The sequence below is a fragment of the Coregonus lavaretus genome (assembly GCF_964263955.1).
Source record: "Coregonus lavaretus genome assembly, chromosome: 18".
Taxonomy (NCBI): domain Eukaryota; kingdom Metazoa; phylum Chordata; class Actinopteri; order Salmoniformes; family Salmonidae; genus Coregonus; species Coregonus lavaretus.
Window position 1 is genome coordinate 30,130,099 of NC_140005.1, and position 24,500 is coordinate 30,154,598.

The window sequence follows — 24,500 nt, forward strand, 5'->3', positions numbered from 1 at the left end:
TGGGTCTTCCAGCATGACAACGACCCGAAACACACAGCCAGGGCAACTAAGGAGTGGCTCCGTAAGAAGCATCTCATGGTCCTATAGTGGCCTAGCCAGTCTCCAGACCTGAACCCAATAGAAAATCTTTGGAGGGAGCTGAAAGTCCGTTTTGCCCAGCGACAGCCCCGAAACCTGAAGGATCTGGAGAAGGTCTGTATGGAGTGGGCCAAAATCCCTGCTGCAGTGTGTGCAAACCTGGTCAAGACCTACAGGAAACGTATGATCTCTGTAATTGCAAACAAAGGTTTCTGTACCAAATATTAAGTTCTGCTTTTCTGATGTATCAAATACTTATGTCATGCAATAAAATGCAAATTAATAACTTACAAATCATACAATGTGATTTTCTGGATTTTTGTTTTAGATTCCGTCTCTCACAGTTGAAGTGTACCTATGATAAAAATTACAGACCTCTACATGCTTTGTAAGTAGGAAAACCTGCAAAATCGGCAGTGTATCAAATACTTGTTCTCCCCACTGTACGTCACCAGTATCATTCAACACCTTTGTTCTGTTTAAACTACTGTACTCTTTGGATCTCCATAAACAAAGTCTTATATAATGCATGATGTAAAACACACCCCTTTGAATACAGGTGACCTGGATGTACAATAGATGTTAGAAAACACCCAACAGCAATTATTTTAGACAACATTTACTCTGCCTGCTTGATAATCTGGTAATCAAAACCCCTTACACATCCTAACTAAACTATGCAAATGTGGAGCAGTGAGGAGCCATGTCTGTTTCTTTTCAGGGCTGGGTTTTATTTGAACGTTACCACCCATAAGCATGGCATTGTTTATTAATCAGAAACACCTACAAAGTTCAGAGTCGCGACTGAGCCAAACAGCTTTTCACCTTAGCCTACACTTGGCCGCCTGAGCCATGGAGCAAAATAGGGGGTGAAAATGTGTCATTTTCACTTATTTCTGAGCTAGTCTGTATTAACAATATATATAGACACAGTGTACAAAACATTAGGAACACCAGCTTTTTCATGACAGACTGACCAGGTGAAAGCTATGATCCCTTATTGATGTCACCTGTTAAATGCACTTCAAATCAGTGTAGATGAAGGGGAGGAGTATGGTTAAAGAAGGATTTTAAAGCCTTGAAACAATTAAGATATGGATTGTGTATGTGTGCTATTCAGCGTGTTAATGGGCAAGACAAAATATTTAAGTGCCTTTGAACGGGGTATGGTAGTAGGTGTCAAGAACTGCAATGCTTTTGACACCTTGTTGATTCCATGCCCAGACAAATTAAGGCTGTTCTGAGGGCAAAAGGGGGTGCAACGCAATATGAGGAAGGTGTTCCTAATGTTTTGTACACATTACTATTTTATAAATGGTATGATAATTGCTTGATATGATTGCATTTTGCAACCCTGTTCCCCCCGTCGCCCCAAGCTGAATGGCTTTGACCACTAAAGTCTTGCTTCACTACACGCTTCACTGCTTTAAATTGGTGCAGCTAAACCACAAGTGTCTATCCTTTAATGAAAAGGCACCCGCAAAAGAAAATTCAAGGAACTTATCTATTTTGTTGTACTGATGTTATATTTGTCTGATGCGCTCAGGGTGTTACATATAATTTGCAATGTGCATCATGAGCAAAGTCATTGTAGCCCAGTGGTCACCAACCTTTTCTGAGTCAAGATCACTTTGTGTGTCAAAATGTAAGCCGAGATCTACCGCTCAGAAGATTTATTTTTAACATGACTTAAAAAACGTAAGCCTATGCAACATTAACCTATTAAAACAGTACTGTAGCAATGTGGTTTGTGCAGTAGGCTATAGGCCCAATACATTATCACTGCATATTGGCTATGCTTGAATTGCCCTGCCAATGCACTGTTGTTCAGACCATTTAAAACAATTATATTTCAAAAAATTGGAGGTAGGCTATATGATCACACTGGTAATATATCAGTTTTTGTATTACTTGAGGCACAGCTGAGTGAGCAAAAATTTAAATAATTAGCTTTTTATTGTACTGGTCTGATGGTGCCTGCATCTGATGGTCAGTCTCAGTGGAGGGAGAGAGCAGCAGACTGGGGGTCCACCTCTCAACATCCCTCCGCTCTCCCTTTCCTCCACTGACACTGACCAAAAAGGGACACCGTCTTCCAGCTGATAGTGAAACGAGTCGCACCGCATTATTTCTGCCTCATGCACAAATTCATGTTTTACTCCTATGAACAGAGAACGTTAAATATTTCTAGATATAAAAAAATACATAAGCCGCTTATAATAATGGAAGTCTATCGATCCACTTTACTACTCATTCATTACAGCTGCAGTGCTGGTTGTAGCGCCAGTGGTAGAAGGAGGAACACACATTTTATGGCTTATAAAACTGTTGAATAAAAAGTGTTGACAGTGCTGAGAAGAACTTAAATGTGAACTCACTCATAAAAACAGCAGCTCTTTGCTGTATTCGTTGTCAGTTTCTCTCTAGTCAACTATGCTTTAGCTTTCTTTTACGCCTGCTATGCTACTGCAGACACTGTAATCTGAGCCATCCGATTGGCCAGCGGTAGACGTATAGTACACTTGATTTGCTCTCCAGGCCCGCCGGGAAGGCAGAGTTTGTACCTTCAGACACATGAAATGGGAAGACTTCGCCTACACGGCGCGCAGGGCAGCTGAATCGGGTGCACCTACCGCCAACAGCGCAAGACAAATAAATAAAAACAAGAACGCAAAGCTAATGGTTCAGTTTTTTACAGAGATGTTTGCCGATTGACTAGGAATGCCTTGGAGATCGACCGGTTGGTGACCACTGTTGTAGCCTATCATTCCACTTCTGTGAGCACCATGAGCACGGGCTGACTTGGCTTTGCAGTACCGCAGCCGAAGCCTGCCAGCAGCCTACCTACCAAAGGTTGCACCGTGTCCATTACAATGTAGAAAAATGCATGGCTCTTATTGAAGATAACAATAGATGGCAAAGTCAAAAATATTGGTTTCCATCTGTAGCTAAGTTTTCCCTAAATGCTTATGACAAATCCAGCTCCAGAACCAGCCTAGCCAGCTGGCTAATCTTTTGAATATGGTATAGCAAAAAATAAATGGCAACAACAAATAACATTAGCTAGCTAAATAAGGTTAGCATACTAGCTAGCTACACTGACAGCTGTCAGCTCCCTATCTGTTGATGTTTCTCCACTCAACGTGGAAATCACCACAATGTTCCCCCCCCCCCCACGGAATTACGCCGAAATTGTCCTCTGGTGGGCGCCTTTAAAGGGACAACACCAGTCTACAACATTGCCCACTGCAAGTTCCTACCCTCTCGTCGTTGGAGGCCTTCTCAGGTTCGTCCTTGCCCCCCTCGTGCAGGGGCAGCCTAGACAGGGTCAGGCCATTGAGGGCCGCCACCTTCAAAGGACCCATCTTCTTCAGCTCAGCCCGCTTCTTCATGCCCTGTTGTGACGGAGGACAGAGAGAGAGGTAGAAGGGAGAGAAAAAGTGTGAGTGTGGCTGAAGTTGATGGAATGTCTGAGGAAGTTCGGGGAGGGACAGTTACGGCACAGCCTGGTTGGGTGACGTGTTTTCCTATGGAATGCCGCCGAACTAGCTACTGAGGTCGCCTTGCAACATTCCTTTCAGCTACAGGTGGACAAGGTGTCATTGTGAATTGGTCTCCCAACTACCATGAAACTACCCAGAATACCCCTGCATTGGTGGGTCAGTGAGTTTAGGAGTGATTGTGATGTCACAGGTTTAGTCACCTGACCAACATATAGAGTTTGTTATTGGTTGAAATGAACATTGGCCACTTCTGGCCTTCGGGATATTCCACTATTGTGTTGTGTGACACTTCGTGATGTGAATGATATATTCATTCAAATGTCAGACATCTTAGCTAAGAGGAAAAGCTTATCTTAACTGACAGAGAAATTAAAAATAATCTCCAAGACATTAAGATTGGGCAACAGCTGTTCCTTGAACAATGAAAGAGACACTGACACCTCTAGTCAAACTTAGTAGTCAAATGTACTTTTTTTAAAATGATGCTAAAAACACAGACATGTTTGGGCAGCGAGTAAGGCAGTGGAGACTGGGGCTACTATGGTGGGACATAGGCTACTATGGCGGAGGAGAGGTTGTAAGACTCACGGCAGGAGGCAGGCCATCAATGGGTTTCTTCCCAGCAGGAACGTCTGACACAGGCCTCTTCTTGATGAAATCCTTCTTGGCCTTCTGTTTGTTCTGCCCACTGATGTCACTGTCCGACATCGAGGGCACAATCCTGCCAGTCTGCCCACCCTCAAACAGGTACAGCGACTCCGCCTCCTGGATCAGTGGGTGCACCTGATAGGCTTGAAGGTCAGACAAGGCAGGGTCAAGGGAGGAGCCAATGGGATATGCGGGCGGGGGCTCCAGGGGAATCTGGCCCAGATTGGTTAGAAGCTGCTGCGAGTCAGGCCCGGACAATAGTGCATCGTCGGATTGGGGGGTGTGGCGTCCGCTCTCGTCCTCAAACTCCTCTTCCTCGCTGCTGTGCACCAGCATGGTGGCGTCTGACAGGGACTTCTTGTGGCCGTAGCGAACGTCCTCCTTCCCCTCCCCCCCGTCCTCTGACTTGGTCCGCTCCAGGAACACGTTGAGCTGGGAGCCTGAGGAGGGACCATGCGGGGCGTCTGTGGCTGAGGCAGATACAGTCCTTTCCTTGACCCTCATACCCTCCAGGCTGTAGGCCAGGCCTGCAATCTCGATGGAGTTGCGTTTGTGTGCGTTGTGCTGGTGAGGTTGGTGTTGTGGGGGTCCAGCCAGGAACAGGGGCTCGGATACCTCCTGCAGGGAGTGGGCTACAGGCAAACTGTCCTCCTGGAAGGTCTGGACTGAGTGGTGCACGCGCCGTGTGATGATCAGGTCCGGGTTGCTGCTGCTCACGTACAGGTGGCGAGAAAGGTCTGGCGTGCTGTTGGCGGGACGTGGGTGGGCCCCGTATGGGTAGGGGGGTGGAGGGCGGTACACTTGGGTCCTCATGATATTGGCCGCAGGGTACTCCTGCGCCTGCTGCAGCTGGACGTTTGTCAGCTCGGGCACACTGACCGCCCCCACCACCGGCCTCCTCTCCGTGGGGTAGGGGTACGGGGAGGGGCTGTGGAAGCTAGAGTTGAGATGGAAGGGGTAGTGGTGGTGCGCTCCTCCTCCACCATGCTCTCCTCTGATCTCTGGCTGGCTGTAGACCAGGGGGTCCGGCCTGCTGTAGGCGTACGAGTTCCCAATGTTCAGGTTCCTCATGGAGTGGCTCTGGCGGTGCTCGTAGGCATGCACCATCCCCCCTCCACCTCCCCGGTTCTTCTGCCTCATGACCGTCTCGTAGTCCGGGGTGGCGCGGTAGGAGGGGGGGATGAGGGCACTGTGGCGGTGCGAGGGCACATAGTCGGGCCGGGTGATGTCACTTCCTGTGATGGAGGGGTTGGAGGACATGGGCGAGGGCTGCATGTAGTGCTGGGGGTTGGTGAGGGAGCTGGTGCTGTGGGCACTGTACACGCTGCCGTTACGCAGCCGCCCGTTCCCACCGCCGCTGTTGCCGTACTCGAGTGGTGAGCGGTCCAGGCTGGTCTGGGAGTGGTAGTAGTAGCCATTCTGACTGTTCATGTACAGGTTGTCTGAGAGATAGAACAAAGATAAGACAAAGGTCTTGTTAGAACTACAGTCATAGGAAGGACATACCCATTAAAATAACCCTTTAATCTAAGCATTGTTGCATGACTAAGCATGATTAAACAGTGAGCGGACATTCACCTTCATCTCTTTGTTCATTAACAGGGCTCAGATAGATACATGGTGCATGATGGTGGTTAAAAATAGAGATGAAACACCAGTGATCATGGTAAGGTCAGGCCTAACTTTATAAGTACCTTGTGAAGATGTGTAAGGCTCAGTGAAGTGGCCATTGTAGTGCATCTGTGGCGGGGGCAACATGTAGGGCGGGGACTTTGGCTGCACAGAGAGAGATCAACCAACAACACGATTTAGTTAAGGCACACATGATCTTCACGCAGCCCAACAGCATGGAATTACAGTGGCTTGCGAAAGTATTCACCCCCTTGGCATTTTTCCTATTTTGTTGCCTTACACCCTGGAATTAAAATTGATTTTTGGGGGTTTGTATAATTTGATTCACACAACATGCATACCAATTTGAAGATGCAAATGATTTGTTATTGTGAAACAAACAAGAAATAAGACAAAAAAACTGAACTTGAGCTTGCATAACTATTCACCCCCCCAAAGTCAATACTTTGGAGAGCCACATTTTTGCAGCAATTACAGCTGCAAGTCTCTTGGGGTATGTCTCTATAAGCTTGGCACATCTAGCCACTGGGATTTTTGCCCATTCTTCAACGCAAAACTGCTCCAGCTCCTTCAAGTTGGATTGGTTCCGCTGGTGTACAGCAATCTTTAAGTCATACCACAGATTCTCAATTGGAATGAGGTCTGGGCTTTGACTAGGCCATTCCAAGACATTTAAATGTCTCCCCTTAAACCACTCGAGTGTTGCTTTAGGAGAATGCTTAGGGTCATTGTCCTGCTGGAAGGTGAACCTCCGTCCCAGTCTCAAATCTCTGGAAGACTGAAACAGGTTTCCCTCAAGAATTTCCCTGTATTTAGCGCCATCCATCATTCCTTCAATTCTGACCAGTTTCCCAGTCCCTGCCGATGAAAAACATCCCACAGCATGATGCTGCCACCACCTGCTTCACTGTGGGGATGGTGTTCTCGGGTGATGAGAGGTGTTGGGTTTTCTTGATGGCCAAAAAGCTCAATTTTAGTCTCATCTGACCAGAGTACCTTCTTCCATATGTTTGGGGAGTCTCCCACATGCCTTTTGGCGAACACCAAACGTGTTTCCTTATTTTTTTCTTTAAGCAATGGCTTTTTTCTGGCCACTCTTTCATAAAGCCCAGCTCTGTGGAGTGTATGGCTTAAAGTGGTCCTATGGACAGATACTCCAATCTCCGCTGTGGAGCTTTGCAGCTCCTTCAGGGTTATCTTTGGTCTCTTTGTTGCCTCTCTGATTAATGCCCTCCTTGCCTGGTCCTTGAGTTTTGGTGGGCGGCCCACTCTTGGCAGGTTTGTTGTGGTGCCATATTCTTTCAATTTTTTAATAATGGATTTAATGGTGCTCCGTGGGATGTTCAAAGTTTCGGATATTTTTTTATAACCCAACCCTGATCTGTACTTCTCCACAACTTTGTCCCTGACCTGTTTGGAGAGCTCCTTGGTCTTCATGGTGCCGCTTGCTTGGTGGTGCCCCTTGCTTAGTGGTGTTGCAGACTCTGGGGCCTTTCAGAACAGGTGTATAAATACTGAGATCATGTGACAGATCATGTGACACTTAGATTGCACACAGGTGGACTTTATTTAACTAATTATGTGACTTCTGAAGGTAATTGGTTGAACCAGATCTTATTTAGGGGCTTCATAGTGAATACATATGCACGCACCACTTTTCCGTTATTTATTTTTTTGAAACAAGTCATTTTTTTCCTTTCACTTCACCAATTTGGACTATTTTGTGTATGTCCAGTACATGAAATCCAAATAAAATCCATTTAAATTACAGGTTGTAACGCAACAAAATAGGAAAAAACGCCAAGGGGGATGAATACTTTTGCAAGGCACTGTCCACACAAATGTAATAGTGTGCTGAAGCACTGGCCAGGGTCTGTGACGTTTGTCATGTGCTGCATTCCACAGGCCATAGCTTAGAGGGAAACTGTGTGTGTTTGAGACAGAAATCGTGTTTTTTTTGTGTGTGTGTGTGTTCACTGGCAGCGTACCAGAGACATCCTGGTGGAGGATCGCCGTCTCACTGGGTTCACAGCGGTAGGCTGGGTTTGGCTGAGAACAGGAACATAAAAACGAAACAAACAGGTAGTAAAAACAAAAAGGCTTTCTTTCAAGTTGAAAGGGACTCAGGGAAGTGGTTTTAGGGAGGCTCTTCTCTGTTAAATTAAATATCCCTTTATCGCAGTGAAAGATGAGAGCAATATCCAGGAGAGAACTCCTTTTAGTAAGATTTTTTTTGTATACATCATCTTTCTTCGCCCAAACACCCAAAACATAAAAAGGTGGTGACGAGGGGATTGGTGTCATTTAAATGTAGCTAGGGTGTTTTGTAGGGCTCTGGTTGGTTTTAGGGGAGGGTGTTGGCTCTCTGAGGAGACCTGTACTGTAGGCGGGTGGCTGCGGACAGCGTTGCTCACCCCTTGTTAGAAGGCAGAAAAGGAAAGCGAGGAAAGGAAAGAGTGAGAATGGACTTCTGGGAGCCCTCAGAAGGCGAAGGGGGGTCAGACTCCTCTCTGGAGAGAGGAGAAGAGGGGACAGCAGTGAGGAGAGCAGACGCACACAGGAACAGGGCTAGAATCGTTAAGAGAGACACTTACAGGCTGCTCTTGTTAATCTTATAAAACTTGTGCCTGGCCAGACACATCCGGCACACATATTTGGAGGTTTCCAAGTCTTCCTGTAGAAGGCAAAGAAAACATTCACAGCGTTAGACATTCAATACACTGGACTGGTGGTGGTGGTGTTCTACTCATTCACCAACCCAAATACAACTGCATGGGGCTTTAGCCAGCGGTTGTTGACCCTATACGCATGTGGCTTAGTTACCGCCATACAGCACACATACACAAGAACACGTTTATCTAGAAAGGTCAATACACATTCACACAGCATGCACTGTGTGAGCATAGTACTCCAGTGTATGTGTGGGACAATGTGTATAATGGGAAGAGGATAATTGCGGTGTGTGGTGATGGTGGTTTGAGACTCACGGTCTGGAACTGCACGCTCTCCTCTTTGTTGGTCAGCTCCAGGGCAAAGAAGGACTTATTGTGAGTCATGTTGTTAATTTCATTCCACCTACACAGAACATTAAAACATAGGGGGGCGAGAGCATGAGGCAGAGGCAGTGTCAGTGGTCACAAAACCTCAATTTCTGCAGCCTGCTGTGGGAGGCGAGTGACGTTAACAGAAACCATATCTGAGTCAATAGTTAGAGAAGTGTCTACATTCAACACTCTTAGTAGCATTTAGACAGTGATATTCTACACAATTTAGTAAATTGAAGGAGACCTGATCTGAGGCCTAGAGTTTCTCCTTGCCAGGTCACATGGTCAGGAAAAACTACTGTCCGCAACTATATAAACATCCCATCAGATCCAAAATAGACAGACGACCATGCCATCTTAGAATAGTAGCTAGCTGTGGACTGAACCAGACTCAATATGCTGAGTCATTGGATCTAACACAATTACTGTTTCAGGTACACAAATAGCAGACAGGCTTTTATTCAGACAGCTCATATTTAGAAGCAGAACATATTGCAGGCCTGGGTTATTACTGTAAAAAATTTATATTCAAAAAATAAAAATACATTATTTCCAGTCTTACTTGAATACGAGGGGTGGCCTGCCGTTTTTGTGCTTGACAAAGATGCCGTCCAGACAGGCCCCAAGGAGGATATCAGTGCCTTGGCTGTCCTGTGGGGATGGGAAGAGAGAACAGGATTAAAAGGAAGAACTATAGCTAATTTGTTTTTTTGTTCTGTGTGTGATGGGCAGCCTACATTTATCCTTCTATGAATATATTCTGGGAGATCAGCACCTGCATCTGCTGCATTTTGAACTGAAAAACCATCTGTCCCTTAATTAATGCCTTCACACATACATAATATTGACAAATAGAGGTATTGACAGAAAGTCAATAGGACTGGATAGCAATGTAGTAGTGCAGTGTGCAGTAAGGCTTTGGTGGAGCAGGTACTGTAGGTTGGTGTAGCTGTGTTCACCTTGGCTGGGGTACTCTCCTGGCCATAGCCCTCCATCTTCTCCACCTCCTGCATGTACAACATCTCAGCCTCTGGGGCAGGCAACCCCCTGAGAGAAACACACACATATATATGGCAATGTGAGTTAACATAAACAATACACATGTCCAAAGCAGACAAACAGACACATGGAGACACCAACATCCATTAACCAGCATAGACAGAGAGTACACAGACACACCCACACATACTTTGGTCACATTCCGAAACAGGATTCATGACATCATCACACCCAGGGCTCCAGACAAACATTTTCCCCTGGTAGCACCAGCCCATGATTTTGGCGCCGTAACACAATAGAAGAAATAAGGAATAATAATAATAATAATAATCATAATAATAAGCCATTTAGCAGACGCTTTTATCCAAAGCTACTTACAGTCAAGTGTGCATAAATTTTTACGTATGGGTGGTCCCGGGGATCGAACCCACTACCCTGGCGTTACAAGCGCCATGCTCTACCAATTGAGCTACAGAGGACCATCATCTTATAAAGTCATTCAAAGTGCTTCATTAAAAAGGTGTACTAGACTACTGTCTGAGATCATGAGATGGTATTCAAGAAATAAGTTGTTTCATCTAACATGTCTATGCAGGAATAATGCATTGTCATGAATGTTGGGCTGATAATTAGGTTATCGTTATATTTTACTGTTAAAATAGGGCACCAGAATTTGTAAGGGTTCAGCAGCAAAGCTGGTGAAACCCTATTGTATTTGTTGCCGTTGATTATAATTTTCCCTTCTTCTGCCGATTTGTGAAAAAAATGCAAATTTCCGTGAGATGGTAAAGCCTAGGAGGTTGCAACTTTGCATGATGGTAAAGGAGCAAGGGCCACATCCTATCATGCAATGCAATGCCATGCCAAATGGCCACATGGTCGCGCTATAACAAGCGATTGAATATGCACACTTTTAAATCTCACAGCCCTCACCCCGTTTGAGCTAGAGTCCTGAAATTCGGTATATAGGTCCCTCTCCTCACAAGGAACAAATGTGCCTCAAGGACCCATGATGTCCGCCATGATGGCTTTTCCACCATTTAGATTTTTGTGAAAAACACTTACTTAAAACACTACTTCTCTGGCACAAAACATGGCATCTATGGAGCAAGCGCTCACAAATTAGGTTTTCCCAGGATAGCATCTCAAACAACATGGCCGCTACTGACCAATAAACAATAATGTGGGCGTGGTCTGGCACAAATGCATTTAACTCCGACACAGATATTTGCATTGTAACAAACACTGTCAAGACTCAAGATATCTAAGCACATTCAGCTCGACCACACAGTAGCGCTATAATGGGCACATGTTTATACTGTTGATCGGTTTGACTCCGAGTGATGAAATTTGGCACACATACTCAGGGATATGACTATAGTTAACCTGTTAAGTATGGTTCAGTTTAGCCGCATGGTGGTGCTGTTGGACAGGAACAATCATTCATGCAAGATCATTGGCTAATAGCGAGCATAATGTTTGAGCGAGAGTCTTGAAAAATATTGAGTTTGAAGATGTGCATCTATAGATACTATATATCAAATTTGGTGCCGATCAGTCCAGCGGTGCTGTAGAAGAATACTTTTTAAAGTAGTACACATAATTGAAAATGGTACAAAATACATCAAAAGCATATTTTAACGCATGATCAGTTTGATTTTGAGATCTGATATTTGGCAAGTGTGGTAAACAGTGCAGAAGTAACTCGTCTTAGGGCAATGTGTCCAATGTTTCATGATGGTGGCACAGTGGGCCCATAGCTTAACCCTGTCTTTTAGCTAGACCTCTAACTCTAAACATAATACCCACTGCTGGTAGCCATGTATTAAAAACAACGTTGTTGTGGTAGCCTACTACTCAATGGAGTCCCATGCACTTGCAATGGCTGATGCACATTTCTCGTGTGCCATATCCCAAAGCCATATCAAATATCTTGCGATAGAGCAACATTTTGAGATAAACAAATATATACACTACTGGTCGAAAGTTTTAGGACACCTACTCATTCAAGGGTTTTTCTTTATTTGTTACTATTTTCTACATTGTAGAATAATAGTGAAGACATCAAAACTATGAAATAACACATATGGAATCATGTAGTAACCAAAAAAGTGTTAAACAAATCCAAATATATTTTATATTTGAGATTCTTCAAATAGCCACCCTTTGCCTTGATGACAGCTTTGCACACTCTTGGCATTCTCTCAACCAGCTTCACCAGGAATGCTTTTCCAACTGTCTTGAAGGAGTTCCCACATATGCTGAGCACTTGTTGGCTGCTTTTCCTTCACTCTGTGGTCCAACTCATCCCAAACCATCTCAATTGGGTTGAGGTCGGGTGATTGTGGAGGCCAGGTCATCTGATGCAGGACTCCATCACTCTCCTTCTTGGTCAAACAGCCCTTACACAGCCTGGAGGTGTGTTTTGGGTCATTGTTCTGTTGAAAAACAAATGATAGTCCCACAAAGCGCCAACCAGATGGGATGGCGTATCGCTGCAGAATGCTGTGGTAGCCATGCTGGTTAAGTGTGCCTTGAATTCTAAATAAATCACTGACAGTGTCACCAGCAAAGCACCCCCACACCACCTCCTCCATGTTCCACGGTGGGATCCAAACATGCGGAGATCATCCGTTCACCTACTCAGCGTCTCACAAAGACACGGCGGTTGGAACCAAAAATCTCACATTTGGACTCATCAGACCAAAGGACAGATTTCCACTGGTCTAATGTCCATTGCTTGTGTTTCTTGGCCCAAGCAAGTCTCTTCTTATTATTGGTGTCCTTTAGTAGTGGTTTCTTTGCAGCAATTCGACCATGAAGGCCTGATTCACGCAGTCTCCTCTGAACAGTTGATGTTGAGATGTCTGTTACTTGAACTCTGTTAAGCATTTATTTGGGCTGCAATCTGAGGTGCAGGTATTCTAATGAACTTATCCTCTGCAGCAGATGTAACTCTGGGTTTTCCTTTCCTGTGGTGGTCCTCATGAGAGCCAGTTTCATCATAGTGCTTGATAGTTTTTGCGACTGCATTTGAATAAACTTTCAAAGTTCTTGACATTTTCCGGACTGACTGACCTTCATGTCTTAAAGTAATGATGGACTGTCGTTTCTCTGCTTATTTGAGCTATTCTTGCCATAATATGGACTTGGTTTTTCACCAAATAGGGCTGTCTTCTGTATACCACCCCTACCTTGTCACAATACAACTGATTGGCTCAAACGCATTAAGGAAAGAAATTAAACAAATTAACTTTTAACAAGGCACACCTGTTAATTGAAATGCATTCCAGGTGACTACCTCATGAAGCTGGTAGAGAGAATGCCAAGTGTGTGCAAAGCTGTCATCAAGGCAAAGGGTGGCTACTTTGAAGAATCTCAAATATAAAATATATTTTGATTTAACACTTCTTTGGTTACTACATGATTCAATATGTGTTATTTCATAGTTTTGATGTCTTCACTATTATTCTACAATGTAGAAAATAGTACAAATAAAGAAAAACCCTTGAATGAGTAGATGTGTCCAAACTTTTGACTGGTACTGTATATGGATGATTTATAAAGCCAGGCACATTTAACAGTTAGGCTATTGATTATAGACCTAATTAAGTTGGGGTTTCCTCTCTCCTCACTTTTCTTAGACAATTAAGGTAAGGGCTGTTATCTTTTCTCATAACTCCACTGCATTGTTCTCAACACCAATATGCTGGTTAACTTTGTTATTATGCACATAGCAACATGGTCTAGGAAAAGGTGCCAATTCAACAGCGCACTAATGTGTTTCAAAACCGCGGACAACGACCACTATCCAACACGGGAGAAAGTGCATTTGTTATAAAATAATATTATTTTTATTTGTGTTGCACCATTGTTCTTACATAATATAACCTTATACAATTTCAGTGGCACGTCTTAGACTGATGGACTGTGCCATCCCCACAGCCTCCACAATGGATCAGTCCACTCAGACAGCCTCCTGAAAAAGTAGGAAGTTCGGAGTGAGATTATCAATAAATTAATCCTAAATATTTCAAAAACTAAAAGCATTGTATTTGGGACAAATTATTCACTAAACCTTAAACCTCAACTAAATATTGTAATGAATAATGTGGAAATTGAGCAAGTTGAGGACTGTCATTGTCAAAACATATTGATGCAACAGTAGCTAAAATGGGGAGAGGTTTGTCCATAATAAAGCACTGTTCTTCCTTCTTAACAACTCTATCAACAAGGCAGGTCCTACAAGCCCTAGTTTTGTCACACCTCGACTACTGTCCAGTCTTATGATCAGGAGCCACAAAGATGGACTTAAGAAAATGACAATTGGCCCAGAACAGGGCAGCACGTCTGGCACTTAAATATACACGGAGAGCTAACATGTCAATCTCTCCTGGCTCAAAGTAAAGGAGAGATCGACTTCATCACTACTTGTACTTATGAGAAGTATTGACGTTGAATGCATCGAGCTGTCTGTTTAAACTACTAGCACATAGCTCGGACACCCATGCAAAAACAGATAAAAAGACACCTTATGGAACAGCGGGGACTGTGAAGAGACACCCACACAGACAGACGCATGCATACACACACGATAACATACGCACTATACACACATGTACACATTGATTTTGTGTTGTAGATACTGGGGGCGGCAGTAGCTTAGTGGGTAAGAGCGTTGTGCCAGTAACCGAAAGGTCGCTGGTTCTAATCCCCAAGCTGACTAGGTGAAAAATCTGTCGAAGTGCCCTTAAGCGAGGCACTTAACCCTAATTGCTCCTGTAAGTCGCTCTGGATAAGAGCGTCTGCTAAATGACTAAAATGTAAATGTAAATGTCTGTATGTGGTAGTAGAGTAGTGGCCCGAGGGCACACACTTAATGTGTTGTGAAATGTATTTTAATATTTTAAAAATTGCATAACTGCCTTAATTTTGCTGGACCCCAGGAAGAGAAGCTGCTGCCTTGGCAGGAAATAATGGGGATGCATAATAAATCCAAATACTAATGTAGAATGTGCAGCTCACACCCATGCGACCAATTAAAACATTTACTCGCACAGCCAAGTCAAAGGGTAGCAAAATGCAACTAAATGGTCGCAGTCTGGAGCCCTGACAACCCTTATCTCAACAAACTGAAATAGTGTCAGTCTAGTTCAACCACCAACATGATTAGCTGCTGCTATGTGCTATCCCCCATCACCTCCATCTTCTGTTCATCTGTGTCACTGCACTTCGTTTGACACACACAAAGCAGTGAAACCATTTCATACACACCAACATCGAGGCAAGCATCAAGTCCTCACCTCACCTACAGAACCCACCCCAACCTGACACCTCCCTCCCCTGTAGCTGGGGCCCAAAGTATGACAACTATTCCCAGGGATGTTATCTGGGCTTTATCTTAACAACTCTTTCCAGCTATCTATCTATCCAGATCATATCAGGGATGAGCAGAAGGCTGGAAACCTGCAGGTTGGGATGGACGGATGGGGGGGATGAAAACCAGCTGGCCTTGGACTGGAGGAGTGAGGAGGCTTGGTGCCAGGCCGGCCCCGGCTCTGGGTTTTTCATCCAGCTGCCCGACTGTAAATTACAGCTGAGGACCCCTGGTCAGATGGGTTTATTTTCGGCCTGCTAACTGAGGCCAGATGAGATAGAAGCACCATGGACTGGCCCACTGCATGGATCGAACCTGGACTCAATTAAAAGGCACTGAGTATGTCAGCCTCAGGAGATGTGAAGGGGGGTTCCTGTGGAGAATGAAAGGCATGTCTTCTTTTCCACAGATGGAAAATCTGATGGAGGAACATCTGAAGATTTCTCACCTGTAGTTCTGGTAAAGCAGAGCCACTTTCTGAGTGGCCTCTTCCAGTACTCGCTCATCCTGGATCCAGCCCTATGAAGAGATGGGGAAACCTATATTACATTGTGCACATTCATGAACAGATGACTATAGGATGTAAAACAAGAACTTTGAGATGCAAAGTCATTGAGAAAAGAAAGAAACTGCTTACGATAGGAAAGAGCACAAACTTCTGAAGAAACTCCTGCGAATCGTAACGATTGAAGTCTCCAAAGTCAGCTGAAACACAGAAAATAATCAAATACAATCTTAATTTTTGTACACAGGATGAATACATGTAAATAACAGTACAGTAATATTTTTCCTAGCAGTGAATACAAGTGAAAACCTGACTTAAAAAACGTTTATTTAAATAGTTAAAGTCTGTAATGTGGCTATTTCTGCAGTTAGTGTGAGGCAGACTGAAAGCATCCATGGATTTTCAGAATGGCGTGATGCTTATTTTAGAAAAGCAGGGGACCCGTGTGTTATGGCACAGGATTGCTTTAACGTCTGAAATCATAGTGGTCCAACGTTAACAGCAATCTCTGTCTGCACGCCAGCTATGTTCACAGCTATGTTCAGTATCCCAGGCATTATCCATGCTAGCTACGGCCCTACAGGCCAAGCCCCCACAAGCCCTAACCTCAGCAGCTAGGTAAAAATAGACAATGTCCAACATCTTCCAAGCAAAAACCAAAAGCAAACTTAGAAGGGCTTTTTTTAAGTCAGCAAATACTTGAGGTTTCTTAAAGCTTTCAGTATTACTGAGATGCTATTTTGTTCTAGCTTGCTATGCAGATTGAGAAGTAAGAGTTTGGACCTGGGTTGCACCAGTAAGTGATCTCAGTTGCTGTGCTATGTTAACACCTAGGCCAGTAACTTGCACTGCCTGATATAACTTTGCCAGTAGTGTTTGAGATTCTTCTGGCTGGGCAAAATTGGGAGTCCAGAAATGTCAAGCTGGAGACTCATGCAAAGGGAGTTTACACTCCCTGGGCCTGGCCAGTTTATAGGTTGGTTTGGGCATGATGGTGCTTGTTAAGTGTCCTACATTAACAGACTTGTGAAAAGCTCAATAAACCCTAAATAAAAGTGCTTGACTCAGCTTTTATACAAACAAGGTTACTTAGGATAGTAGAAAAAGGCCTTAAATTGTACAATACAACAACAATGTTCTCTTGAATACCAACTGAAAATATTCAAGTTTAAAGTTCACATTTCCCTAGCTATGCTTTGAAATCATGAGACTTCCGACGAGTCCCGAGTTGAAATTCAGTAATGATCCTTGAGACCATACTCTAACGACTTCACTCCTTTTGCATTGGTGGACCATCAACAGCTTTAGGTTCAATAAAGCATGAGCTGTGGAATTTACAACAACAGGTCATGACAGCATGACAGTTTGTGAGTGTGGTGCAAAACACTTGCTGTGGCCACCCATGGCAGGACCTGACCTGTCACCACAGTTTGAACAGGTGGCGATCCTCAGTTACCCTATCAGTAGATTAGTGTGTACTGAGTTTAATTTCCCTTTATCACATTCAGAGCCGGTGTTCAGTATTCACATTACCTTGCACTGCCAAGCCTGCCAGGCGGATGGCCTGTTCTATGGAGCAAGGGATTCTGCCTTCGAGAACATCCTTCTTCAACTGGAGATAATACTGATATCTGTAGGGAGGTAGAGGAAAGTTGGTTACTCTCAAGGTGTGGACAGAAGACAAACATGACTTAGTTTGACCCCTCCATTCAATCGGTCAGTGAGAGATGTGATGTCATACTGTAGTGGGTGACAACACAGAAAAATCCATAGTGGTTACTGGACTGAGTTGCTCAATGTTCAGTAAGTGTTACTAAGATGATACTAAGGAGTTACTTAGGCAATAGAGGAATTATCTGATAAGGTAGTACCGAGTATGGCAAATCCTCTGTCATGTAGGACACACATGCATTACATTCCAAACTCCCTTCTCCCCTCACTCACTACTTTTGACTGATCCAATAGGAATGGATAGATTAAATCAATATGGTGGGAACTATGTGGCTTAGAGTTAACCAAGAAATTCATGAATGAGACAACATTTTGGCCTGAGAAGCAACCTGAATGAGTGTCTAGTGTCCCTCTGTGTTAAGCGTATATCTGACCTGGTGATCTCCTGCTGCAGCTGGCCCACGGTGGGCACGTAGAAGACCACTCCGAAGTAGACGGTGGGCTCCAGGCCGTACTTGTCTAGCTGCTTCTTCAGGGGCTTCTCCAGGTCGATCCATCGCTGCTGGTTCTGCTTGTTGAAGTACCATAGGCTGAAGTACGTTATCTGGTGGGGGGAGGAAAGGAAATGTGGGCCGTTAATGGAGGAAACAGGAAGCAGAGACTCTTTTGAAAGATGAGGTGATTGTGAAATCGTTACTTGTTATTGAAATGAAAGTAATATGGTATATGGTATATTTTGGTTTACAATGACAATAGCTTGTTGCATTTCCTACGCTAAATTCTAGAAGACTTAACATGTTTGTGCTTCCTTCTTCATCATAACATAGCTTGTTTTCATCTGAAACATGAATCTTGACCCACAAGCCCAAAGTAAAGTTACAAGCTGCTGTGCTGCTGCCACTCCCTGTTCAGTCTTGTGACTGTCTGCTGGGGTGGAGCAGTGTGCATCACACAATGAACAGTGGTTCTGGATTTGACCTGTATTGTTTATGATGAAGGGAGTCTGGCCACAAGGCTCACAGTGTGATTGCTCTGACTACAATTATACCATTACTAACCTATTTACAACATATGAATTATGTCTATTTGGAGTGTTGGAATATATATCCGAAATCACTGCTAGGCCATTTAAACCATCCCCTGTTACAAACAGTTCACACAAAGTTCATGGTAAACATCATCAACGTCTGTGAGAGAAACAACCTGACATTCCAACAAAGAGCCTATTCTAGAGATTCTCTGATGGCAAAATAGTCAGGCCAAAACATAGGCTACTAGCCTACAGATTATGAAAGGATTTCTATTTCAAATAGCCATATCTTCCTATATATTGCATGGTAACAGATCCTTCAACCATAGATTTATTTCAGTGTCCTGCCACTTTCCTATATAGAGCCCTATAAAACCTGTTTTATTGATTCAGTTTTTCCCCAAAATTCAGTTCTCTCTGTTTTGTCTTTCCAGGTTTTCGTTTTTTATTTAGATTTTTGGGTGTAGTTACCCAGAGATGTTACTGTTGCACTCATGTGATTGCAGAGTTTACTATACAAACGTAGGGCTGTCCCCGACAAAAAAAAAGAATCTTGGTCGACCGAAAGTCATCTGTTCTTTCAATCAATCAATCGGTCAAATGTATTTTACGTGTATTTTCCATATATAGACACACCCTATGTGTTTTAATAAAATCAACTATATGCACTGAGCGATGCTTTAAGGGCACTGTTTGATGAAATAATTAAGACACAAATGACTCACGAGGGAGCCAGAGATCAAGATAACCAGAAGAAAAAAAACTGTACCCAAATCGACCATCCTCCTCCCGCTCCTACTGGCCTTCGCAGATTCTGCCATTATGCTCCGGAAATTGCCGGTAGGCTTCACCAGGGGTCAGCAACCTGTTTCATGTCGAGTGCCAATTTATCTTACCATTTCTACCGATCAAATCAAATGTTATTTGTCACATGCGCCGAATACAACAGGTGTAGACCTTACAGTGAAATGCTTACTTACAAGCCCTTAAACAACAGTTTTAAGAAAGAATACCAACAAACAAAAAATTACACAAAATATATATATATATAAAATATATATATATATAAAATAATACGAAATAAAAGTCAAAAATAATAAAGAGCAGCAGTAAAAATATCAATAGCGAGGCTATATACAGAGGGTACCGATACCGAGTCAATGTGCGGGGGCACCAGTTAGTCAAGGTAAATGAGGTAATATGTATATGTAGGTAGAGTTAGCTTCCTGCCATCCAGGACCTCTATACCAGGCGGTGTCAGAGGAAGGCCCTCAAAATTGTCAAAGACTCCAGCCACCCTAGTCATAGACTGTTCTCTCTGCTACCGCACGGCAAGCGGTACCGGAGTGCCAAGTCTAGGTCCAAAAGACTTCTCAACAGCTTCTACCCCCAAGCCATAAGACACCTAATCAGCTAATCATGGCTACCCGGGCTATTTGCATGAAAATGTTATAAATCTAAAAGTAACTTCTATTGCCAACTATGTAAAAATATCCTAAATAAAGCCAATAAAATAAAAACATTGCAGCCTGCAGGTAGAAAATATCCTATAAATCACATTGGCTACGCAAGGCCTGTCTGCAAGGAACTTGAAACATTGCATCAACTATCAACTTGGTCCGGGTGCTAGCAAACTAGCAACATTGTATAAAATATTCTGGGCCCTCAGAGTTTCCTGTGAACAGACACAGCTGTAGGCTACTTGAGAAAGGAATAAGTAGTAATCAGTTAGGCCTATTTTATGAAGTTTCCACTGGATCAGAGAATTATTATTATTTTATTTTTTGCAGAGTGGTTATTGAGTTGTAAAGATTTTTCAAATAGGCTACATTGAGGAACTATTGTCAATGGATGTAAAACCAGACTGTTTACTTTGAGATGCTCCACAGCTCAATAGTTGTGGTGAGTTAAGACAATCAGAAATACTATCAGATCCCCAAATGGGCACATGTATAGGCCTACATTTGCATGCAGGCCAATTAGTCTAGGTCTACTTCTATGCGTAATCAGGTGCGCGTCCTTACTCAATATTGACAGGAGCGCTCCAAACAAAAGACAATGAATAAATTGACAGAACTCGTAAATGGAATGCAATAAACCAAAACCTTATTTCTCACAAGTGTAGCATAAGTTGTGCGCTCTGCATACAATGTGTCCATTCCGACAATGAGAATGGTAAACAACAGTAATAATAATAATAATAATAATAATAAATTGAATGCATTAACAGAAACCATAACCAAGTTAACATTTAATTGAGCAAGGTTTTTGGGAAAGCCTTTCCATCATTACCAGATGATGGTTATCATTAGCATCATCGCTAACGGCTACACAAAGTTTAGACATACGCAAGCATCACACACGCACACACAGGGGCATTCCTGTGCCGTTTCAGAAAGCTGCAGGAAAATACGAATAACTCATGCATTTTGTTCATGTCTTATGATTAACTTGGGCAAATTAATGCATTTTCTAATAAGTTCAATACATTTACTTGATTTCCTACTAAGTTCAATACATTTTGGAATATTGTTGAATTCCATTTTAATGTCTGGATTCCGTGATTAGGCCCTACCTATAGCCTTTCTGTCTTTACCCTAAGGCCTCCATACCAGGGAGTTAGGGACAAGCAAGGTTATCCTCTAGGCTTTACAGTTTGCAAAAAAAATACCAAATGAATGAAGAAGCCATTAACCACGTTTCAATTCACAGTTTTTACGCAAGTAAAGTCCTTCCGCATAAAAATAACTGCTGGAATGGAAACAGGAAGGTTCAATACAATTGTATAAATGCCGACAGATCATTTATTCGTTCGACATGGTAGGGTCTTTTTGTGTCTGTAAAATTAATTTGGCAATAAATGATGGTGGAAGCACCTTTATGCACAAATATTAATTAAATAACCATCATATCGACGTAAACTTGGGAGTCACGCGATGATATGGTGTGTGGTCCTCCCACTACGACTTGGGAGAGCACACAGTTTATTAGGCTACAGATTAAATAAGTTATGATGAACCGCACAGGATTGTGAAAGTGTACGGTGATCTTGATGCTCCTTTCCAATTAAAATCGAGGGTCTTATTTTGGTGACATGATGATCGATGCTTCAAATCAAATCAAATGTATTGGTCACATACACATGGTTAACAGATGTTATTGCGAGTGTAGTGAAATGCTTGTGCTTCTAGTTCTGACAGTGCAGCAATGTCTAGCAAGTAATATCTAACAGTTACGCAACAAAAATCTAATACTCACAAATCTAATAAGTAAAGGAATGGAATAAGAATATATAAATATATGAGCAATGTCATTATCCTTATCAGTGCCAGACTAAGATGCAATAGATAGTATAGAATACAGTATATAAACTCAGCATAAAAAGAAATGTCCTCTCACTGCCAACTGCGTTTATTTTCAGCAAACGTAACATGTGTAAATATTTGTATGCCCATAACAAGATTCAACAACTGAGACAAACTGAACAAGTTCCACAGACATGTGACTAACAGAAATTGAATAATGTGTCCCTGAACAAAGGGGGGGTCAAAATGTAACAGTCAGTATCTGGTGTGACCACCAGCTGCATTAAGTACTGCAGTGCATCTCCTCATCATGGACTGCACCTGATTTGCCAGTTCTTGCTGTGAGATGTTACCCCACTCTTCCACCAAGGCACCTGCAAATTCCCAGACATTTCTGGGGGGAATGGCCCTAGCCCTCACCCTCCGATCCAACAGGTCCCAGACGTGCTCAATGGGATTGATATCCGGGCTCTTCGCTGGCCATGGCAGAACACTGACATTCCTGTCTTGCAGGAAATCACACACAGAACGAGCAGTATGACTGGTGGAATTGTCATGCTGGAGGGTCATGTCAGGATGAGCCTGCAGGAAGGGTATCACATGAGGGAGGAGGATGTCTTCCCTGTAACGCACAGCGTTGAGATTGCCTGCAATGACAACAAGCTTAGTCCGATGAGGCTGTGACACACCGCCCCAGACCATGACGGACCCTCCACCTCCAAATCGATCCCGCTCCAGAGTACAGGCATCGGTGTAACGCTCATTCCTTCAACGATAAACGCGAATCTGACCATCACCCCTGGTGAGACAAAACTGCGACTCGTCAGGGAAGAGCACGTTATGCCCGGTCCAGTGACGGTGGGTTTGTGCCAATAGGCGACGTTGTTGCCGGTGATGTCTGGTGAGGACCTGCCTTACAACAGGCCTACAAGCCCTCAGTCCAGCCCCTCTCAGCCTATTGCGGACAGTCTGAGCACTGATGGAGGGATTGTGCATTCCTGGTGCAACTCGGGAAGTTGTTGTTGCCATCCTGTACCTGTCCCGCAGGTGTGATGTTCGGATGTACCGATCCTGTGCAGGTGTTGTTACATGTGGTCTGCAACTGCGAGGACGATCAGCTGTCCGTCCTGTCTCCCTGTAGCGCTGTCTTAGGCGTCTCACAGTACGGACATTGCAATTTATTGCCCTGGCCACATCTGCAGTCCTCATGCCTCCTTGCAGCATGCCTAAGGCTCGTTCACGCAGATGAGCAGGGACCCTGGGCATCTTTCTTTTGTTTTTCAGAGTCAGTAGAAAGGCCTCTTTAGTGTCTTACGTTTTCATAACTGTGACCTTAATTGCCTACCGTCTGTAAGCTGTTAGTGTCTTAACGACCGTTCCACAGGTGCATGTTCATTAACTGTTTATGTTTCATTGAACAAGCATGGGAAACAGTGTTTAAACCATTTTTTGATTATTTGGATTATCTTTGAAAGACAGGGTCCTGAAAAGGGGACGTTTCTTTTTTTTGCTTAGTTTACATATGAGATGGGTAATGCAAGATATGTAAACATTAAAGTGGCATTATTAAAGTGACTAGTGTTCCATTGATTAAAGTGGCCAGTGATTTTCTAGTCTATATGTAGGCCGCAGCCTCTCTGTGCTAGTGATGGCTGTTTAACAGTCTGATAGCCTTGAGATAGAAGCTGTTTTTCAGTCTCTCTGTCCCATCTTTGATGCACCTGTACTGTCCCCGCCTTCTGGATGATAGCGGAGTGACAGGCAGTGGTTCGGGTGGTAGTTGTCCTTGATTATCTTTTTGGCCTTCCTGTGACATCGGGTGCTGTAGGTCACCTGGAGGGCAGGTAGTTTGCCCCCGGTGATGCATTGTGCAGACCGCACCACCCTCTGGAGAGCCCTGCGGTTGTGGGCGGTGCAGTTGCCGTACCAGGCGGTGATACAGCCCGACAGGATGCTCTCAATTGTGCATCTGTAAAAGTTTGTGAGGGTTTTAGGTGACAGGCCAAATTTCTTCAGCCTCCTAAGGTTGAAGAGATGCTGTTGCGCCTTCTTCACCACACTGTCTGTGTGGGTGGACCATTTCAGTTTGTCAGTGATATGTACGCTGAGGAACTTAAAACTTTCCACATTCTCCACTGCTGTCCCGTTGATGTGGATATGGGGGTACTCCCTCTGCTGTTTCCTGAAATCCACGATCATCTCCTTTGTTTTTTTGACGTTGAGTGAGAGGTTATTTTCCTGACACCACACTCCAAGAGCCCTCACCTCCTCCCTGTAGGCTGTCATGGTTGTTGGTAATCAAGCCTACTACTGTTGTGTCGTCTGCATACTTGATGATTGAGTTGGAGGCGTGCATTGCTACGCAGTCATGCGTGAACAGGGAGTACAGGAGGGGGCTGAGCACACACCCTTGTAGGGCCCCAGTGTTGAGGATCAGCGAAGTGGAGATGTTGTTTCCTACCTTCACCACCTGTGGGCGGCCCGTCAGGAAGCCCAGGACCCAATTGCACAGGGCGGGGTTGAGACCCACGGCCTCAAGCTTGATGATGAGCTTGGAGGGTACTATGGTGTTGAATGCTGAGCTAGTCAATGAACAGCTTTCTTACATAGGTATTCCTCTTGTCCAGATGGGATAGGGCAGTGTGCAGTGTGATTGCATCGTCTGTGGACCTATTGGGGCAGTATGCAAATTGAAGTGGGTCTAGGGT

At 43.9% G+C, this 24,500-nt stretch overlaps 1 protein-coding gene across 3 annotated transcripts in view; it reads right to left on the reverse strand.

Moving 5' to 3' along the window:
- The window catches only part of LOC311145901 (tyrosine-protein phosphatase non-receptor type 21-like), a 44,303-nt gene that overhangs the window by 15,445 nt on the left and 4,358 nt on the right, over positions 1–24,500 (reverse strand). For 2 of the 3 annotated variants that reach the window (XM_084182277.1, XM_084182279.1), the window contains exons 3-14: positions 17,892–18,061; positions 17,320–17,417; positions 15,919–15,986; positions 15,730–15,800; positions 9,865–9,952; positions 9,468–9,556; positions 8,849–8,936; positions 8,456–8,535; positions 7,850–7,910; positions 5,924–6,005; positions 4,170–5,671; positions 3,339–3,473 (exon numbers count right to left, since the gene is read on the reverse strand). In XM_084182277.1, the coding sequence (XP_084038403.1) occupies positions 3,339–3,473; positions 4,170–5,671; positions 5,924–6,005; positions 7,850–7,910; positions 8,456–8,535; positions 8,849–8,936; positions 9,468–9,556; positions 9,865–9,952; positions 15,730–15,800; positions 15,919–15,986; positions 17,320–17,417; positions 17,892–18,061 (2,532 nt within the window). Of the gene's footprint in view, positions 1–3,338; positions 3,474–4,169; positions 5,672–5,923; positions 6,006–7,849; positions 7,911–8,455; positions 8,536–8,848; positions 8,937–9,467; positions 9,557–9,864; positions 9,953–13,785; positions 13,863–15,729; positions 15,801–15,918; positions 15,987–17,319; positions 17,418–17,891; positions 18,062–24,500 lie in introns of those variants that run through there. The other variant, XM_084182278.1, reaches the window with a different exon arrangement.